The sequence below is a fragment of the Typopeltis vanoorti genome, chromosome 10 (assembly GCF_054136105.1).
Source record: "Typopeltis vanoorti isolate ZY-2024b chromosome 10, IOZ_Tvanoo_1.0, whole genome shotgun sequence".
Classification (NCBI taxonomy): Eukaryota; Metazoa; Arthropoda; class Arachnida; order Uropygi; family Thelyphonidae; genus Typopeltis; species Typopeltis vanoorti.
The window spans coordinates 139,523,438-139,542,131 of NC_143558.1; the positions used below are offsets into that span (position 1 = coordinate 139,523,438).

The window sequence follows — 18,694 nt, forward strand, 5'->3', positions numbered from 1 at the left end:
TAATAGGAATGAAGAGCCCCGTACCTCAGTCGGTATCGACCTGAGTTCAATTCCCGTCCTTGACGTGAGAAACCTTTATCTGATCTCTTTCGACTAAAGGTGAGTTAGCCGGTCTCATACGGGGTTAGAGAGTTTTTCGTCTCTCAGAACAGGGGCAAACCGGCGCCGGGTAGTGTCTCCTGCAACCGGCAGGGTATTTAGCCGGCTTGTCACTCCTCTGCTGCATCCCCCCACACACAGTCCCCTGCCGGCTGAAGGAGACTTTACCCGTCCTAAGGGACGGATGAGAAGGGCAATGACACACACTGATAAAAAAAAATGTCTAAAGCAGGATCCAAAAATCACCACACATAAAATTTATTGAAATGTTTTAAAGTAAAATTAAAATCGGTATCAGGTCTAAATTAAATCAACTGAACTTTTTAAAAACTTATTAATGACTAGCAGTCTGTGAGATCCAGTTTTATACCAACCTCGTTTAACAGTTCTCTTATTGCAATGTGTAAATACTTGTTCATCATACAACAAGGAACTTTGATTCTAATTATTCACCAAAAATTTAAAGATGCTTCCTCAACATAGAACTGTTCATTCTTCTACAATAATACAAAATTCTACAATAATACAGTAAACTGAAGTATGTTGTTGTTTTATGCTTTCTACGAATTTATAGATTTTATATGGGACAAAATAAAATATCCTGAGAGGTTTATATATAAGGGTTAAGATGAAGAATGAGAAGCGCAGTTTTGGAAAATTACAGAATTAGCATTTTGCATAGTTTAATTTTCAACATGCCGCAGACCATAGTTATTAAATTATAAAAAGCATATACCATAAGTAACAATTTTCCTGTGTAATGAATAGAAAATCTATTAATGAAATCTGTTCACCATATGAAAATCTTCGAAATATATTTTTAAAAAAAAACTGTCACAACATATGTTTAGGAGATTGCTGCATTAAAAAAACAGTATAGCTTTTAAAAACTTGGAATACTTTCTTTTTATATCAATGTTGTTTCGACTACCTTTTACCTTTTAATAAAATGAAGTTGAGGCAGTTTGAGATATTCTACGATTTAGTTATTAAATTTCAGGGCTGACTCGCGAGAACTGCGTTTTGTATTTCTCCTCTATCACAGCGAAGTATTAGTAGTAGAGTATTAGTGGTAGAATGCCAAAAATTAAAGCAAAAAAAAAAAAGAAGTAAACCCCTACAATTTTAAAAGAATGGGTGTGTGAAGCCGTCATTGTTTCAATTCTAAAACAGTTAGCGTTATTATATTGTTGAACAATGACCGTGTTCTTTAGGATGTCATCCAAAACCTTACGAGTGATATTCTCCCAGCATGTGTCCATTTAATTGACCACTTCCGTCTGCTTATCATGCATGGCTTGAAGATAAACCGCTCATGTAACGATATTGCACGCGCCATAGTACTGTAGCCTTTAGAAAAACGGGCTTTCAACCGACATGCATGTAAGGCGATTCCCACGTGGGCAGGAACCATAGCACACGGTGCCATAGTGTTCTGTGATTTACTCCAACGGTTTTTTTTTTCTCTCTCCTCTTTTAACGGTTGAGTGTTTGTTCATTTAATAGTTAACAAGAGAACAGGAAATTCTATAGTGAAGTACTTTGTTTCTGGTAAGCTGTTAGACACCAGAGACCGTTGGACACCTGGCTAAGTGGACAAAATTTATAGATAAGAAAATTTTTAAAAATAACAGTAATGAAATCAAACAATCGAGGAGATAATATTGACGAATTTAATAAAATGCACGAGAAATAATAGAATTCCGTTGATGTGTATTTCACTTCTAGAGGGACATGCTGTATATATGCTGTAGTATCTAGTAAAAATTAGCCGATAGAAGCCTCCATTAATAAAGCGAGGAGTGCATTCAATATTTGCAGAGTTTAACAATCATTGCAGATCGAAGGGCCGAATCCTACCTGGAATACCGAGGTCATGAAGAATATGCTAAGATATAGAAGAAACGTAGAAAATGGTAGAATGAACTACAGTCAGAGATGACTCTCAGCACGAACAGTTAATGTGTCAAATCATGGTATCTGAAGGGGTCAGAAATTTGTATTTTATTAAAATTTTACAAATTTTGACATATATTTTTTCCTTAATTTTTATGTATTTTTTTTTCTATATATAAAAGTACAAATTACTTTCACACTACGAATGAAAATTGTTAGCCGTATAGTAAGCGCTAGTACTGTGAGTAGACTAAATATTAAGTAATCTAGAAACCTGCTCTATGCCCAAGATGAAACTCTTTTTTTTTTCAAGCCACTTCATGTCCCCAATGAGCAAAGTGATGGTCTCAAAATTGGGGATGAAATTCATCTACTTTCAGAGATGTTCACAAACATCCATGTGAAGTGATGGGATTGAAACTACCGTCTGTTGGTTGGAGATCGGATGTGCTAACTACTCAGTCAACCAGTCCGCATTTAAAAGGCAAGCTCATGAACCTCAAATAAAAAATTACATCTAAAGCAGGGGTGTCCAAACCACGCCTCGCGTGGACCCTGGACTGTTAGTAATGCGGCCCTATAAGATCTTAACCTTTTAACATTGTTATGTGATGCGAAAAATAAGCTTTCTTTCTTTCCATTTTGATGCGGGAATTTGAGAATAGGTTTCAAGATTTCGGAAAAAATTATCAATTTTTATTTTGTATATTTGTGATTCTATTTTCAGTCGACATAAAACCAATATCTTCGAATTTTCAATGGAATGTATAGAGTTACAATCAGATATTTAACTCACAGAAAAATGTGATCATATCTCTTTGCTAGATTTTTATAAGACCTTTCTTCCCAAAGGAAAATATCTTTCGCTTCACAATCACGCTTGATGGCAATATCTGATCTGATCGTGTGGCTTTCTCTTTGAGAAGGTTGCAGCTAATTATTAGGGCGATGGTGACGCAAGGTGGTTTCCCGTTGCCTCCCTTGCCGTATTTATGACTTTAGCCTGTGTGTTCACGGGTGTGGTTGGCCTGCTTGTGGGATGAAAACCCCCAGATAAACTGGGGAAAAAACCTGCTGTACCCGCCCAAGACCGGCTAACTTGGCTATGGCTGAAGAAGATCCTTAAGCTCCTCAGGTTGTCGACGAGAACCGAGCCTAGGACACTCCTTCCCCAGCCACATGGTTGCGAAGCGCAAGGCCACTAGGCTAACCCCGCGGAGATAGCAATATCACCGATATTCTATTTTCCACGTATATTTTCCACGTATAAACATTGCATCGAATTCGCGTTATTGGCCCGGGGGGTGCGGTCAGAAATATTGACACCAGTGGTTTTAAAGTGTTTTTTAAAAACACTTTAAAACCAGTGTTCGCACACAGAAGTCGTTAGTGGCTGTGATTGGTTATTGTGCGAAGCAATTCAACTGAACGCCATCATCTATCATGAGTTGCTGTTTTTGTGTTCTGAGTTTCATTTGTTTTACGTTCGTGAAATGTGAACGGATGTGCTTATGACACTAATATAGACAAGATTTTAATATTATTATTATTATTATTCGTGACACCTCCAAGGCGTCCGAGGGCTCATCGCGGGAGGTCACCCACTGTACAACTCTCCGTCTCCACCACCGAACTTCCACTACCAATCAACTACATCAGCACCATCCACCGCCCACCACCACCACAACTAGTATTTTTTGTCTGTAAATTGCGTGTGTTCTGAAGGACCGATTTGTCTGTATGCAGGATGAAAAACCCGAGTTTCCGGGAGAAAAAACCCTGCTACCTCCGTATCAGATCGGCTAACTCGATTGAAAAAGTCCATATAAAGATTCTCCACTGTACGACGGGAATCGAACTCAGGCCTTTTCCAATCGAAGGCCGCAATGTACCGTCGTTCTTCCAAACGCGCTACGGAGGCGTTATATTATTTATATTTATTATTTTCTATAAATAATTTATAAGTTTTTTTTGGTCCATATTTACAAGGGAAATAGTGTTGACGATGTGATGAGTGTCCCGTTTTCTACCAGAACTTTCGCGGATTGTATGATTGTATGATTATATTATACACAAGTGCAATCTAATGAGATTGCACTTGTGTATAATAAGTAAGTAAAATGAATTATTTCAGCCTTTCTTTGGTTCAATCCAGAAAAATAATAATTTCCCTAGCGATTACTTTTACCGATTTCTTGGGTATGTATTTTAAAATCGTACCAAAATTCAAATCATCCGTACCTCAATCTAGTATTTGCCAATGATAATCTACTCTCACCACGAAACGTAAAACCTCTGTGCTTCTCACATAAACTGCGCGTGCTTGAAGCATAGCGATTGTTCATTTGATCTTTATGCTTTCCATATTCAAAATCGAGTGCATTTTAGATCTGCTGTGAGCAAGCTCTACACCCATCTTGTGCAAAGCTTTTTCATTTGCAATTCTTCATGCAAAATATATCCTACACGTTCTTTTGAAATGCCTATAGTATCAGAAATTTCACTCACTTTGACTCGCCGGTCATCCATTACTATATCGTGTACTTGATCAATGATTTCTGGTGTTGTTACACTTTTTGGACGTCCTTCACGTGAATCATCTGCAAGGCTGGTATGGTCACGGTTAAACTCTGCAGCCCACTTCTTAATTGTCAAAAACGAAGACGAAGAGTGCCCATAAACTTTTATGAACTTCGAATGAATTTCTTTTGGCGTTAAACCTTCTTTTCCAAAGAATTTTATAACCACACGATACTCAATTTTATCCATTTGAAGGGATACAGACAACACTTTTGCTTCAGACAGCTGGATAACGAACTACTTGATAGAATGACTTGCAATTTCACACGGATGCTTATGACAAATGTACCAACTTAGAAAAAAATCTTGCGGATAGTGTTGCCATCTATGGTCGTCACCGATAACTTTTCAGACCACCCTCGTATATGTTTAGCGACAAATTGTTTTTTTAATATTTTTATATATATAATGACCTACAAACTGTTAACGCGAGGCCTAAAGGTCTGAATGAAATGTTCAATGGTTGGTTTCTATAAAATAATTTTCAGATTATTAATAATAACAATAAATAATAATAGGATAATAATAACACAAAAATGAAACAAAAAATTAATTAGTAGTGTTACATAATTAAGTAGTGTCGCTTTAAAGAATTCCTCAGAATGCATAAATGAGTATAATATTCCCAGCAGAATCTGGAATGGTACAGAGAAAAATAGTTGTCATTATTTTTCTGCTCAAGTATCTTTGAGCATATTATCCAGCCTGGATGGCAAGGTGGATAGCTTTCACTCTCCAACAATGGCTCTGGTGTAAAGATTGAACCTTTTTTTTTTTATTTTATTGTAAAAGTCCAGCTAAGTAATTTAATGTAACAGTTAAATATATACATAACTTTTTTGGGGCTTGCATTTCCTAAAATAAAAGCAAAAAAAAACAATTTGTCGCTAAACTTGAAGATATGAATAACTGTGAATTAATAATACTGCTAGGCTGTATAGTCATCCAGTAAGAATCAGGAACTTAGAGCTTATAATGCATGTCAGTGATTAGATGGAACACAGATTAATGCCGTAGAACAGGCTCGAATTTCGCTGCATGGGGGTCAGGAATCGTAATTTTTTTGTCGAAGAAAAACAGTCCTAAGAGAAAATAATATATAAGGATGCAAAATAAAATAGCGTTTGAATTCAATGGAGAGGAATCTTGTTTATTTTGTGAGAAGAAAAAAGAACACTCAACGGGTGGAAGAATTCGACCACAAAATGCTCAAACAAATCAAAGAACTTAACGTTGAAGATGAAAATTAAGGGACGTTAGTGGAAGATCTCGTGAGGTGATGAAAGCAGGTTAAAGAGACTCAGTTACTGAGGACGTGCCTGGACCTTCTGAGTCATAAAAGTGTGCTTAATATTTGCACGATATCTAAACCGATTTCTCGTTAACCTTTTTGAGAATGCACAGAGGCTTACTACCTGAGCACGTTTTCTTAGTATATCCTTCCCGAGATCCCTAAACTGCTAAGGATGGAATAATAAACGCACAGTATCTAGATAGGAAAACGAGAAGAGAAGTTTAAGTAAGAAGTTTTTTTTTTTTTTTTTTTTTTTCTTTCTCATTTGCAACTGGACTTTCAAGTGTCACTGTAATTCGCTTGGATGTAGCTCAGCTAAATTGCTCTTGCTTGTATGTTAAGTGTAAGGCAAATTTAAAGAGGGCGATATAATAAAAAAAGAGACCGTTATATCGAAAATTTCTTTGTGTGTGTGTGTGTGTGTGTGTGTGTGTGTGTGTGTGTGTGTGTGTGTGTGTGTGTGTGTGTGTGTGTGTGTGTGTGTGTGTGAACGGACCTACTGGTGCAAAATGAATACTATGAAATAGACACAATACATTGAAATTTGAAAATTCCAGACTACTGCAGTGCAATGTGCAGGCAAATAATTAAGTAGAAAGAAGTAATCCATTAACGTACTTCTTCACCACTAGGTAGCAGGATGTAAGAAAGAAGCCAAAGAGAGATTGGTTTGATGAATTTGAAGGTGGAGTAAAGGAATGTTATCCAGCAGCCTCTTGTTCGTACAGTTTTAAAAGAAAGTGGAGGAATTATTGTTTCCAGCAAAACATTATCCAAAGACATGCCTACCTATAGGAGAAACAAAGCAGAAACAGAATATCTAGGAAATCGGATTACTCTCCTTCCGGATAGCTCCAATTATTCTTTGGGTAGTTTTAAATGCGCTACCCAAAATGCGTGAAAAGTATTCCCAAGTTAGTCGGATTTGAGTGATTTCTAGTGTTTAGAATTGCGTAAGTGAGATGTGTCGTGAGCGGAGAAGCACATCAAGTTTTATTATTATTATTATTATTATTATTATTTATTAATTAATTAACTAATAAGGTAAGGAAAAAGCTAAGAAGTATACACAATGGCGGACACAGGTCCAGCCGATGGAACAAACCGGAAAAAAATTATTCAAGGTATTACTGCAGATACCGAGTAGCAAAATTACATCGTCAGCGTAATAATTCTCTCAAATTTCCATCATTTATTAATGGAATAGCATCCATGAAATGCTTTAAACCAACGCTGAATTAGTGCCGAGGCTGGATTAAGGGTTAGAAAATCCACAGGCTCTGATCTCTAAAGGCCAAATATGGTAGTTTTTCAAGCAAGATGATTTCACACTAGGCGATGTAAATCGTCTTAGTATCTAAGGAATTTCCCGAACGTCCATTGTCATCGTGTGATTCATATTCACAGTTCGGAGAACGGGTTCACTGTAAACTCGCCCAACTAGACCAGCGTGTAACTTCATGTCGACAGTGTATTATATAATATTTGATAATTATATAACATTTATTTTAATCATGTCTATTTCTTACATTTCACTATCGAGATGTTTTCCTGACCACAGGACAGCATTTCGCTCAAAAAAATCAATAATTTATTTTCATTTTGAAATTATTAGTATAAGTTTTAATTCTACTTGCCGTTACTAGAAATTAAGTTACTTTCTCCATAGGATGTTTCTTCTTTGCACCCTCTTCTTTTTCATCTACTGGAATGTAGGATAATATCGTGCTCATTAACTTTTCCTTCCAGTAGACAGAGGATATACCGTAAGTATAAAAGGAAACTGAGAGTAATCATATTTGTTTTCAATTAACTGAAATAATCATCAGATAAATATTTTAATAATAACTAGATTTAGAAGTTTTTTTTTTAAGAAAGTTCTTATTTGCTGATCTCATTGTCCATTTCAGAACTCGGGTGTTCGGCGACGTCATTTTCAGTAATCACTGCATACTGCAGTATATGTAATGTTTATGTAATCCTTTGCCTTGCATTGAGCTATTGAAAGATTATAAATACGTTAGAATGTTTTCATTAGGTTTACAAAGTAAGTATCTTGTTTCAGCGCGTGCGCATGTGCACATGACAGCTGTTTTTAAGCTGCTGTCAGTCTTTTCCCCAGTTCGAAGCCATCACGGAACGAACAAGCGAGGTCGCGAGAAAGACCCGTTAGCGGGTTAAAGACCTTTGCACATTATTTACGTCCGTCAACTACAACGATGACGCCAGTGGTCTAGCCAGCCAATCAAATTTAAATGTTCATCACGTGATGCATCTATCCTCCAAGCTGGTAAACGGAGGTTCACGACAGGACGCTAAAGCATATTCCATGCAACTTTACCGTCACGGATGCAAGACATTCTTCGTTATTCTTCGGTAGTCTTTATTACTGCCATGTCATTTGCATCTGTGTAGCAAACCTCCAAGTTGGTCCCAAACTATTTTCAGCATCTCGCTAGTGTGCGTGGGCAAGAAGAGAAACGGCCCCCCAGCTATTGACAACATGAGCGTTGGAGACGTGGTCTGCTCTTGGCCGGGAGGTCGATCTCCACGCGGACAGCAGGCGAATGTGTCAAGTGCATGTCGATCGTTGTTCGGCCCAGTAGACCACGAACTAAACAGACAGTTAGAAAGAGAAGAAATAAGAGAAATCAGAGCTGCAGAAAGAAGAAAGTGGAACTTTGACTTCGAGACGGAAACTCCTCTTCCTGGACGTTACCAGTGGATCCGCGTACAGGACAGCGAAAGTACCGAAAAAGACCTTTTAACTACTGGTCACGATGACCTCGCATCAGTTGCAGAACGAATTGGAGAGAAAGTAAAATTTCCCGAAACTCTAAGCAGGCCTAACCGAACATCACAAGTCCATCACTTGGCAACAGATTACTGCGAGCTTCCAGGGGGCGTGGCAGATGGCTCCGAAAGAAGAAGACAGACACACATTACAGGTAAGGATTTTTCACTTCTTCAGAAAGAAATTTTGAAGGCTGCTGGTTTTTAACAACAAAGCTGATAACAATCATTATTTAACGAAATCATTTATATTTATATAGAGGCACCTAACTGACTTGATGAGAAGATTATAATTCAATGCAAAATGTTCATTTTTTCTGATTTCTTTTTGATATGTGAGATTCCAAAATGAGTTGTTTGTCATTCATACCACGGTTAAAAAAATAATAAAAAACGCTCATCTTAAACTTTCTTATATTGTGCCATATGAATATAATTTTCACATAAACTCTCTCTCTCTCTCTCTCACACACACACACACACACACACACACACACACACACACACACACACACACACACACACACACACACACACACACACACACACACACACACACATAGCAAGGAGAGCAATACATGGAACTGATATGCAGAATATGCCCTAAGCTCGGTTTTATTAATAACTGATGAAATTAGAATAATTGCTTATTAAAACAAAATGTTTCTGGTGGAATAATTAAAAATAAGAATTTGTACGTATTATTTAAGTATGAGCACCAAATAAAAGACAATTATTTTATTAATTTCAATATTTTTTTAAAAACTTATTGATGCTTTAAAATAAACATGGAAGATTTAGACTTAGAGAAAGATGTTGGAAGTTTTTCCCCCCACTTGGTTAGACTATAATAAATTTAGTTTAATCCTTTATCCAAGTGTAAGCAAACAAAGTGTGCGCCTGAAGTATCTTCAGGATTGAGGCAACTCGTAGTAAAGGTGGAACAAACTCTCATCACGCCTTGTCTCGGTATCTCCCATAATGCACAGCACATCTCCTTGCGGACATGTATAATGCATAGCATTATACATGTCCATCACACACACACACACACACACACACACACACATGTTGGAAGTTTTTTCCCGCTTGGTTAGAATATAATAAATTTAGTTTAATCCTTTATCCAAGTGTAAGCAAACAAAGTTTGCACCTGAAGTATCTTCAGGACTGAAGCAACTCATGATAAAGGTGGACCAAGCCTCTCATCTTTCCTTAGTATCACTACCTCTGGGTCTGGCTTTCACTGACAAGTATCTCAATTGTATCTCAATAAATCTATTTATTGAGATAAACTATTGTATCTCAATAAAGATTGAAACCGGTCTGAGTAGTGGCCCTTCCCTTAATGCATTTTGCATTATGGGAGATACTAAGACAAGGAGTGACGAGGGCTTGGTCCACCTTTACCACGAGTTGCCTGAGTCCTGAAGATACTTCAGGTGCAAACTTGGTTTGCTTACACTTGGATAAAGGATTAAACTAAATTTATTAAAGATTTAGACTATTAGTAATTGTTTTTAAAGTAACTCGAAAGAACATTTTCATTTTAAATATTATTTTAAAATTAAAAATTAAAATCAAAATTATCAAAAGGTCATCAGTTTAAAAGTTTAGCATTTCATTTTCTCATGTGCCTGTTGGACCCAGTGGCTCGTCAGGAACTATCTTCGCTTCTTTGGAAGTTAACTAATGCACTGATTTGCAGTTACGAAAAATAACTGCCAAATCAGTTATTTGGCAGAATAGAGGTTCTTCGCATCCTACGGGATTCGCGAGCAGGTATTTTAAATCAAAGGGCGTCGTCTATATCGACTGCGCTACGGAGACTCCGTCTCTGTTGTTACAATATACGCAGTACGATGAAAAATGGAGTCGTAAGTTCAGGCATTATGGCATTTAATAAGTGGAAAAACCTACATAAATTCTTATCAGCAGAATTAATGTAATTAATTCTGTAACTTTTATTATTGATGTAACTGTGACTACAGTAAATGTAACTGTAAAAAGAGGAAAGTCGAAAATGGAGCTTAATATGAATCACAATTCTCTTTAATGACTCTTTCTGTTTAAAGAAAATAATAATAATAACTGAGGGGGGGTTAACACTCCAAATGGTTGTAGTTTCGAAACCCGCAGTTGATATAGATATTTGTGATTCTTTTTAAGTGGGCGATGAATTTCATCGATCGATATGAGATCACCGTCTCCCTCACTAGAGGACTAAAGTGGCTTGAAATAATTCAATGATTGGCCTCCAGAGAAGGATGTTCAGATTATGTAGAAAATAATGAGTCATGAGACATAAACCGAAAATATGTTAAGAATAATAAAATTTTACACTGAAACGTCAATTTGGAAACACAGTGCGGTGAATCGTACACTATTGAATAAGTTGTTTGCAAGTAAGCCAAATAAATTTTGAAAAAAAAACGTTTATAATATCAAGATAGGAACTACTGCAGTTCTTATTTTGATATTCGAAACGTAGCCAGAAACTAAAAACTAAATATATATTGTAAATATAAAAATACAATATATTGTATTTTTCGAATAATCAGGAAATCCACTCTAGAGACAAAATATGGAACTTTTTTTTCAAACTTCCAATAAGCGGGGCAATGGTCTAACACCGGGCGATGAAGTTCAACTGCTACCTAAAGACAATCACAAATACCTATGCCCACAGCGGGATTCGAACACGCAGCTTGTGAGTAGATACGCTAACCACTCTGCAAAACCTTGCAAGTGCGTTCTGTTTTCTTTAAGCATGGATTAAATTTCAATACCTCATACGATGGTGAGAATTTATAAACAAGCAGAAGTAACTGTATCCTTGTATATGACATTCAGATTAATATTACAAAGATCATTTATCACTATCTTAGGTGGGAAAAGTTTTGAAAATATTGTTTCAGATCAAATTATTAATAATTATTAGCAGAATATCACTTGCTTGAATTCACTTGTTTTTAATACTTGTTTATAAGTCAAACTGTGAAATACAAAAATAACTCTTGAGAACAATGAAATTTAAGCATACCCTCTGATCTGACATTTTGACCAGCTGTTAAAATGTTTTCATTTTCATTCTTCAGAACTGCGCGAACTTTACTGAAATTATGATTCAGCTATGAAACTTGGAAATTTATGCCGTTTATTTCTTTCTTTTAACTTATAAAAATTCGTCAGCTTTTAATTAAAAAAAAGGTTAGGAGTTATTTCTAAAAAGTAGAAAAAATAAAGCAGAAAAAAATAGGAATGATATCAAAAATCTAGGAAAAGAAGAATAAGTGAGAATCATAACCATCCTGCAGGAGATGATGTGAAATCTTTCTTGCAAGAAATAAGGACTTTCCTGTACTTTTTCAATAAGATTGTCATCACCATCTTTATCGTATAATAAAGAGATATAAGACAGTTTTTGAAGCATCAATAGCCCAAACATTAGTACTCAGATATTCCAAGCTTCAAGATATTTCATATATATATATATATATATATATATATATACACACACACACACACACACACACACACACAGCCTCTCTAGTCAACCAAACCTATCTTCCTGCTGCATGGCCTATTCCACAAAAGGAGGTTCCAGCGTTTCAGGTACTGCCTTATATCCGCTCTGAGAAAGCGTCAGATAAATGACTTTCATTGTCCGGTGATTTACTTATTGGTAGCTTCGAATGGTTACAGTCAGGTTTTAGTCTCCAGAGTAGTCTCACTTTCTGCCTTCTTCTCTTAGGCAGCGCGAGTGACACCTTTCATGGATATGTTTTACACATTCTCTTTATCCTAAGCAGTTAAAGAATAATCGTGCTCCACTCACGGTGCAAGATTGTGCCTACAGAAGTCTCCGAGTATATGCAGCGGACATTGTCGAGTTCACACATGAATAGAAGGACCGGTCACTCGCTGTATGGGAGACATGCTCACGAGTCTTTTGCCTCTCACACTGAATGTCGCTTTATGGCACGTAAATTTTACATAACTAGTCATGAAAGATACTTTTAAAAAACAACAGTAACACTCGAATCAGAAAACAATCTCCCGGAATTAATTCAGACTTAAATCCACAAAATAACCAAAATCAAGCAAAAATCCCCCCCCCCCAAAAAAATAACAGAAATCAGGAAAAATTTCCAAAAATACAATACAAAGCCAGACAGAACCTACAAATAAATAAATAAAAAAAACTTTTCCTAACGTTACTAAAATTCATTAAAATAGTAAAATTTTAATGATTTTTAAATGATCAATAAACTGACAATATAAAATTGAAACAAACCAGTTCAACAAAGGACATGTTATTCAAATAATTGTAGGTGCTTGGAAAATCTCATAATGAAGTTATAAAGCAGTTTTTGGTACACTTTATACTTTACTTCCTTACCAGCGCTTCCAAAATAAATAAATAAATAAAATGAAATAATTTCCCGATGATGCCTTCTTGAATACCACAGCTTAATTTCTACAGGTAGTTGTGCTGATGCAGCACCATTAAAACATCGATCGAGAGAGAGAGAGAGAGAGAGAGAGAGAGAGAGATTTTCTTTAAAAAAAAATAAAAGTCATAACGGAATGCTATCAACTTGAATGCAGCATTGCCATACCATTAGCGAAGAAGGAGTTGTGGATGGTTGGAATTAACTTGTGAATTAACTAAGTCTATGAGGACAATATAGTGTGTCTGTCAACCGTGCGAATTCTTCGGCTGGTTTACCCGCTTTACAAATGAAAATCAAAGTTTTCTCCTAGAAGAAAATTCCTGCCATTCTGTATCTCGCACGTTCAGTTGTTGAACCTTCCTTGGAAAAGTTCTTCGCGTTCTAGACGGGACTCGAACCTAAGACTTTCCAGATATTACGAAAATAATTAGAGGAGGGAGAAGATTTTCTTTTATAGTAACTGCAAACCAAATTGCTCCACGTCAAAGTTGAGCAGTATCATGATATATATACAAGTAGAGAGTCGCAATCCATCAGATATATAAATTTTCCTAATTTGAAGTATTTCAAGATGGTGGTGTTTTCTTAAAAGGTTAACTGGAATTGAAACTTTTCTTTCTAAATTGAAAATGTTTATTAGAAAAGGAGTAGAGCTTAAAATAAGAAAGATTTTTTCGAGTCCTACTAGTAATAGGCATTACGAATGCAGAAAAAATCATAATGAAGCTCTATAATAATCATAAGATGCATCTGTTACTGTAGCATGTATTACAGCATAATTGTTTGAAAGTTTAATCTCAATAAATCGCATCATAGACAAAGAGTTAAATAATTCAGGCATTCCATACATATCTGCGTAGTTTTTTTTTACACAGCTTTTTAAATTTGTACGTTTAACTACCTCACAACACGTTTACAGATTTTATGTGTGTGTGTGTGTGTGTGAGAGAGAGAGAGAGAGAGAGAGAGAGAGAGAGAGAAGGTGATTATCTAGTTACTAAGCATCCTTTTTCCCATTTGCTAGTAATTTATTATTAAATTTTAATCCTTATCATGTTACGATTCTGTTAATATTTTCATGGTTATGCAATGTGAGTACATCTCTTGGAAATGCAGGCAAAACAGTCTTGAAAGTTAGCTGTGCCCGCACACCCAACTAAGTTCATCTTTTTTGCTTCCGTTCAATATCAAACATGTTTACTGGTCTTTAGTGATTCATGGCACTTCTTGGGACTTGTTTTGCTTAGACGCTAGGCGCTGTTTAAATATTCGTACGTGACAGGGTTAATGTACAGTGCATGGCGTCTCTTTTACCCCCAAACCCCTACTACGTTTGCATGTATGCGTTATTCTTTCGACGCTACTGTCTGTTTACAAGGTTTATGAAACCTAAGACGCGTTACGAGTGGAAAACGACGAGAGACATCTGTCAGATTTATGAAACCTTTTGCCTCTGAACTTTTAATGCACGCACTTCGTCTAAATACGAGTGTAATGGCCATTCTCGAGCAAGTGTGACGAAGGTTATTTATATCATGACTTTTGTCCGCAACTTCCGTAGTGTGTTGGTTGTATAACATGCTGTTAAAAGGGATGTGATATAAGCCAATGAAAGGAAGATTGTTATAATACCTTGTTATATTCTCAGAATAGCTGCGAGGAAACGACATCATTGAAGTAGCGCCGAATCATTGTAACTTGATCTCTTAAACTGTTTTTCAACAGCGTATATTGCAGCGTTTGGTTTAAAAGGACGAAAACTAGAGGAGTGCCGCTTTTACCTGTTCAAAACATAATCTTAGCATCATTTAGATCAGTTTAAAACAGACCCTTAAACCAGGATCGTGAAGATGTTTTATGTATTAGTTATAAGATTTTTGATCATCATGGTCATATTTTCAAAACAATTAAGTATATGACATATGCATAATGTGACTCCCACCCACGAAAGATTGGGACTCCCACAGTGCTAATATACTATATGCAAACATATAGTATATTAGCATTGTGGGTGGTTTCAGGCTTCTTTCCATTTTTATTATATATATATATATAGTAAAAACCTTAGGGATCAGTTGCCTTAGATTTGCAGTACTTGCAGGCGCAAACTTTACTTTCTTGTCTGTTTGCTTCTTGGGAAATAGGATTAAAAACCAAGTTCATATAAAATTACGCGATATTTTGTGCAACATGGCCCCTACACGCTCAGTCAAAACACCTAGTGAAGAATCACGGAAAAAGAGGCGTGCAATCAGTCTTGAAAGGAAATTGCAAGTTATGAAGCAACGTGAAGCTGGTGAGCCCGTCATTGTGATCGCACATGACTTCGGATCGTCTCATTCTACAGTGACGACCGTTTTGAAAAATATGGATAAAATCGTTGGAAGGATCTGCTTCCATTAAACCGACCATAGCGACGAAGCAACGAAAAGGTCCTATCGGCTACTTGCATCATGGATAGAGGACCTCAACCAAAAGCGCATACCCCTCAGCACTGTGACCATAACCACTAAGACACGAAGTCTCCTCAACATGTTGAAAGAGAAAACAGAGCCCGATTACAACAACGAATTCAACCCTTTTTCCAGTTGGTTCATGAGATTCAAGCAGCGTTTTGCACTACATAATGTGAAAATGTATGGTGGATCTGTAAGTGCCGATGAGAAAGCTGCCAAGGAGAGTTTGTGGAAAAATTGGATAAAATTATTACGAAGGAAAATTATTTGCCGCAGCAAATATTTAATATGGATGAGACATACTTGTTTTGAAAAACAATGCCATAGCCAACATTCATCCACAAAAAGCTAAAATCTATGCCTGGTTTCAAAGCGCTTAAAGACCATTTTGTTAGGGAATAATGTGGATGAATATAAACTAAACCATTTGTGATATAGCATAGTGAGAATCCACGAGCCTTTAAAAACATTAGGAAGCATATTCCTCCAGTTCATTATCGGAGCAATAAGAAGTCGTGAATGACTCAAAAATTGTTTGCGGATGCCTTAATCAACTGTTATACGAATGAAATGGAAACTTTCCCCAAAAGATCAAGGTCGTGTTTCTCCCTCCAAACGACACTAAGTTTAATCCAACCGATGGATCAGGGAGTTCTTGCAGTGTTTACGGTTTATTATCTGCGAAGAACTTTTTCACAAACTATTTCTGCCACTGAAGGAAATGACCAGACTCTCATGCAATTCTGGAAAACATTCAATATTTATCGTGCTATTAAAAATATTGCTGTAAGTTTGGGAAGAAGTGATCTCTCAATGTATCAGTGGAGTATGGAAAAAGACAGTAAAAAGGTTATTTAAATTAAGGGGATATTAAATCCCACATTGTTTTACAGCCGAATAAGAAACTCAAAGATTGGAATCAGAGAGTTTCATGCCGAATATAGTAAACTATAAAGTATCGGCGACACTAGCGCTAGCCAATGCAAGTGACCCTAGTACGTAGTACAATACCGGACAACTCGTAGCAAAGGTGGTGAAGTTCTGATCGCTATTCTTAGGTATTTTCCATAATGTAAAAACACATTTCCTAGAAAATGAATGCTGTTATTACATTATGGTGGGAAGTCACTACCCAGACCGGTTTCAGTTCTTTTCGCTATACACTTTGGTATCAATTTGGTCTAACTACTCACTGATGAAGCCTCAAAAAAGGCTGAAACCGGTCTGGGTAGTGACCTCCCACCATAATGTAATAACAACATACATTTCCTAGGATATGTGTTTTTACATTATGGAAAATACTAAGAATAACGATCAGAACTTTACCACCTTTGCTGCGAGTTGCCCGAGATTGTTCTACGTACTAGGACTACTTGCATTAGCTCATGCTAGTAATCGCCGATTCTTTTATAGTTTACTATATATTCGGCATGAAACTCTCTGGTTCCAATCTTTGAGTTTCTTATTCGGTTTTAAAACAATGTGGGATTTAATATCCCCTTAATTTAAATAATGTTTATATCGCCGAAATGAAGCTTATTAGCTCTTTATATTTAAGTAACTGTAAAAAGGTTTGTGCACGATTTTGGAAGTTTTGAAAAAAATGAAGACCTTTGTAATTGAGGGAAGAAATAGTGGGCCTAGCAAACAATCTGAATCTTGAAGTGAATGATGACGATATAATTCAACTCATAGAAAGTGCCCCTGTAGAGTTGACCGACGAAGAATTGGTCGAACTGGAGGAACAACGTGTTGTAGAAGTGGAAGAACGAGAAAAGGAAGAGGGAAAAGAGAAACATGAAAAGGTAGTTAAACAATTCACAGCGAAGGATCTTGCAGAAATGTTTTTTGCAGTGAGCGATGTTCTCAAAATGGCTGAAGACATGGACCCCAATGTTGAACGCTAGTTATTAGAAGAAGGAAAGTGCATGATGCGTTTGTTTGCTATAAACAAACGCATCAAGTTTATGATGAAACGAAGAAGAGAAATAAGCAAAGTACATTCGACATTTTCATCAAAAAAACAAGGATTACACCAGAAGAGCCACAGCCTAGTCCTTCGCGTAAGGAAGGTAATGAAGATGTGGTTATAGAGGAAGATTTGGGTGATTATTCTCCTATTTTATAGTGGCAGTAACGCACAGTACAGTTTTATAAGTTTAAAAATTAAAATATCAGCACACTTAAGTCCCTAATCCCTATAATTCTGTTGATTTAATGTATCGACTTACGTCCTGCCGGATGGAACGGAACCCCAACTTAAGTCGAGCAATGACTGTATATGTAGCCAATTCGAGCCTCCAGTAAGCAGGACAGTAGTCTCACGCCAGGCGATGAAATTCATCTCCCACCTGAAGATCATCTCAAACATCCATGCCTAAGGCTGGATTGGACCAACCAGACCAACTAAATGAATATGAAATAGAAAATTATGATATTACTTTGATATATAACAATATTAAATTACTAGATAATATGAAAACAAAATTTGTGTTCTCTATATTGATATTTTAGTCCTCTGATGAATCGTGCAGTCAGTCAAATTATTCGGAATACAATTAGCATATGCATGGCATAAAAGTATTTGAGCGTTTTCTCATGTTTTTATCAAGGAATAAAAATAGAGCTCCTTAGAGGAAAGCTCTGCCAACTCTTTATTAACATGTTCATTGCCAAACACGCGATATCGCGCGATAAGAGTCCCCACCGAACGGCCGATCACGCGTTATCGCGTGGCCGTCGTTAACTAAATAAAAATATAAAAAAAGTTGGCCACCACACGAAATTCCAATTTTCAGCTTGGCAATGAAAGTTTTAAACCGGTTAACACGAGATTCGAATTCGGGCCTTTCCAAACAAAGTGCATTGTCACTATTAACTAAATACGGAAGCTCATGCATAACAAAAGTGACACCAGTGATTCTGTAGTCAAGTACTGAAAACGTCATGGACCAGACTTATTGTAAGAATCATTAAAGCCATTAAAGTTGCTGTAACTCCAGATTTTAGCTGAATATTACCGATTTGCCACTGTTATTTGACAGAAAGATTAGATAGCCTGTAAATTCCAAATTTAAAGTTTGAAATCCAATTCAATACATGACTGCATCAATGTATAC

General features: G+C 36.5%; 1 protein-coding gene across 1 annotated transcript; it reads left to right on the forward strand.

Moving 5' to 3' along the window:
* Nucleotides 1-8,372: 8,372 nt before the first annotated feature.
* LOC150102837 (cyclin-dependent kinase inhibitor 1-like) lies at nucleotides 8,373-8,870 on the forward strand. Its single transcript, XM_090398750.1, has one exon. It carries the CDS (start codon nucleotides 8,373-8,375, stop codon nucleotides 8,868-8,870), a length of 498 nt encoding a protein of 165 aa, XP_090254876.1.
* Nucleotides 8,871-18,694: the final 9,824 nt, after the last annotated feature.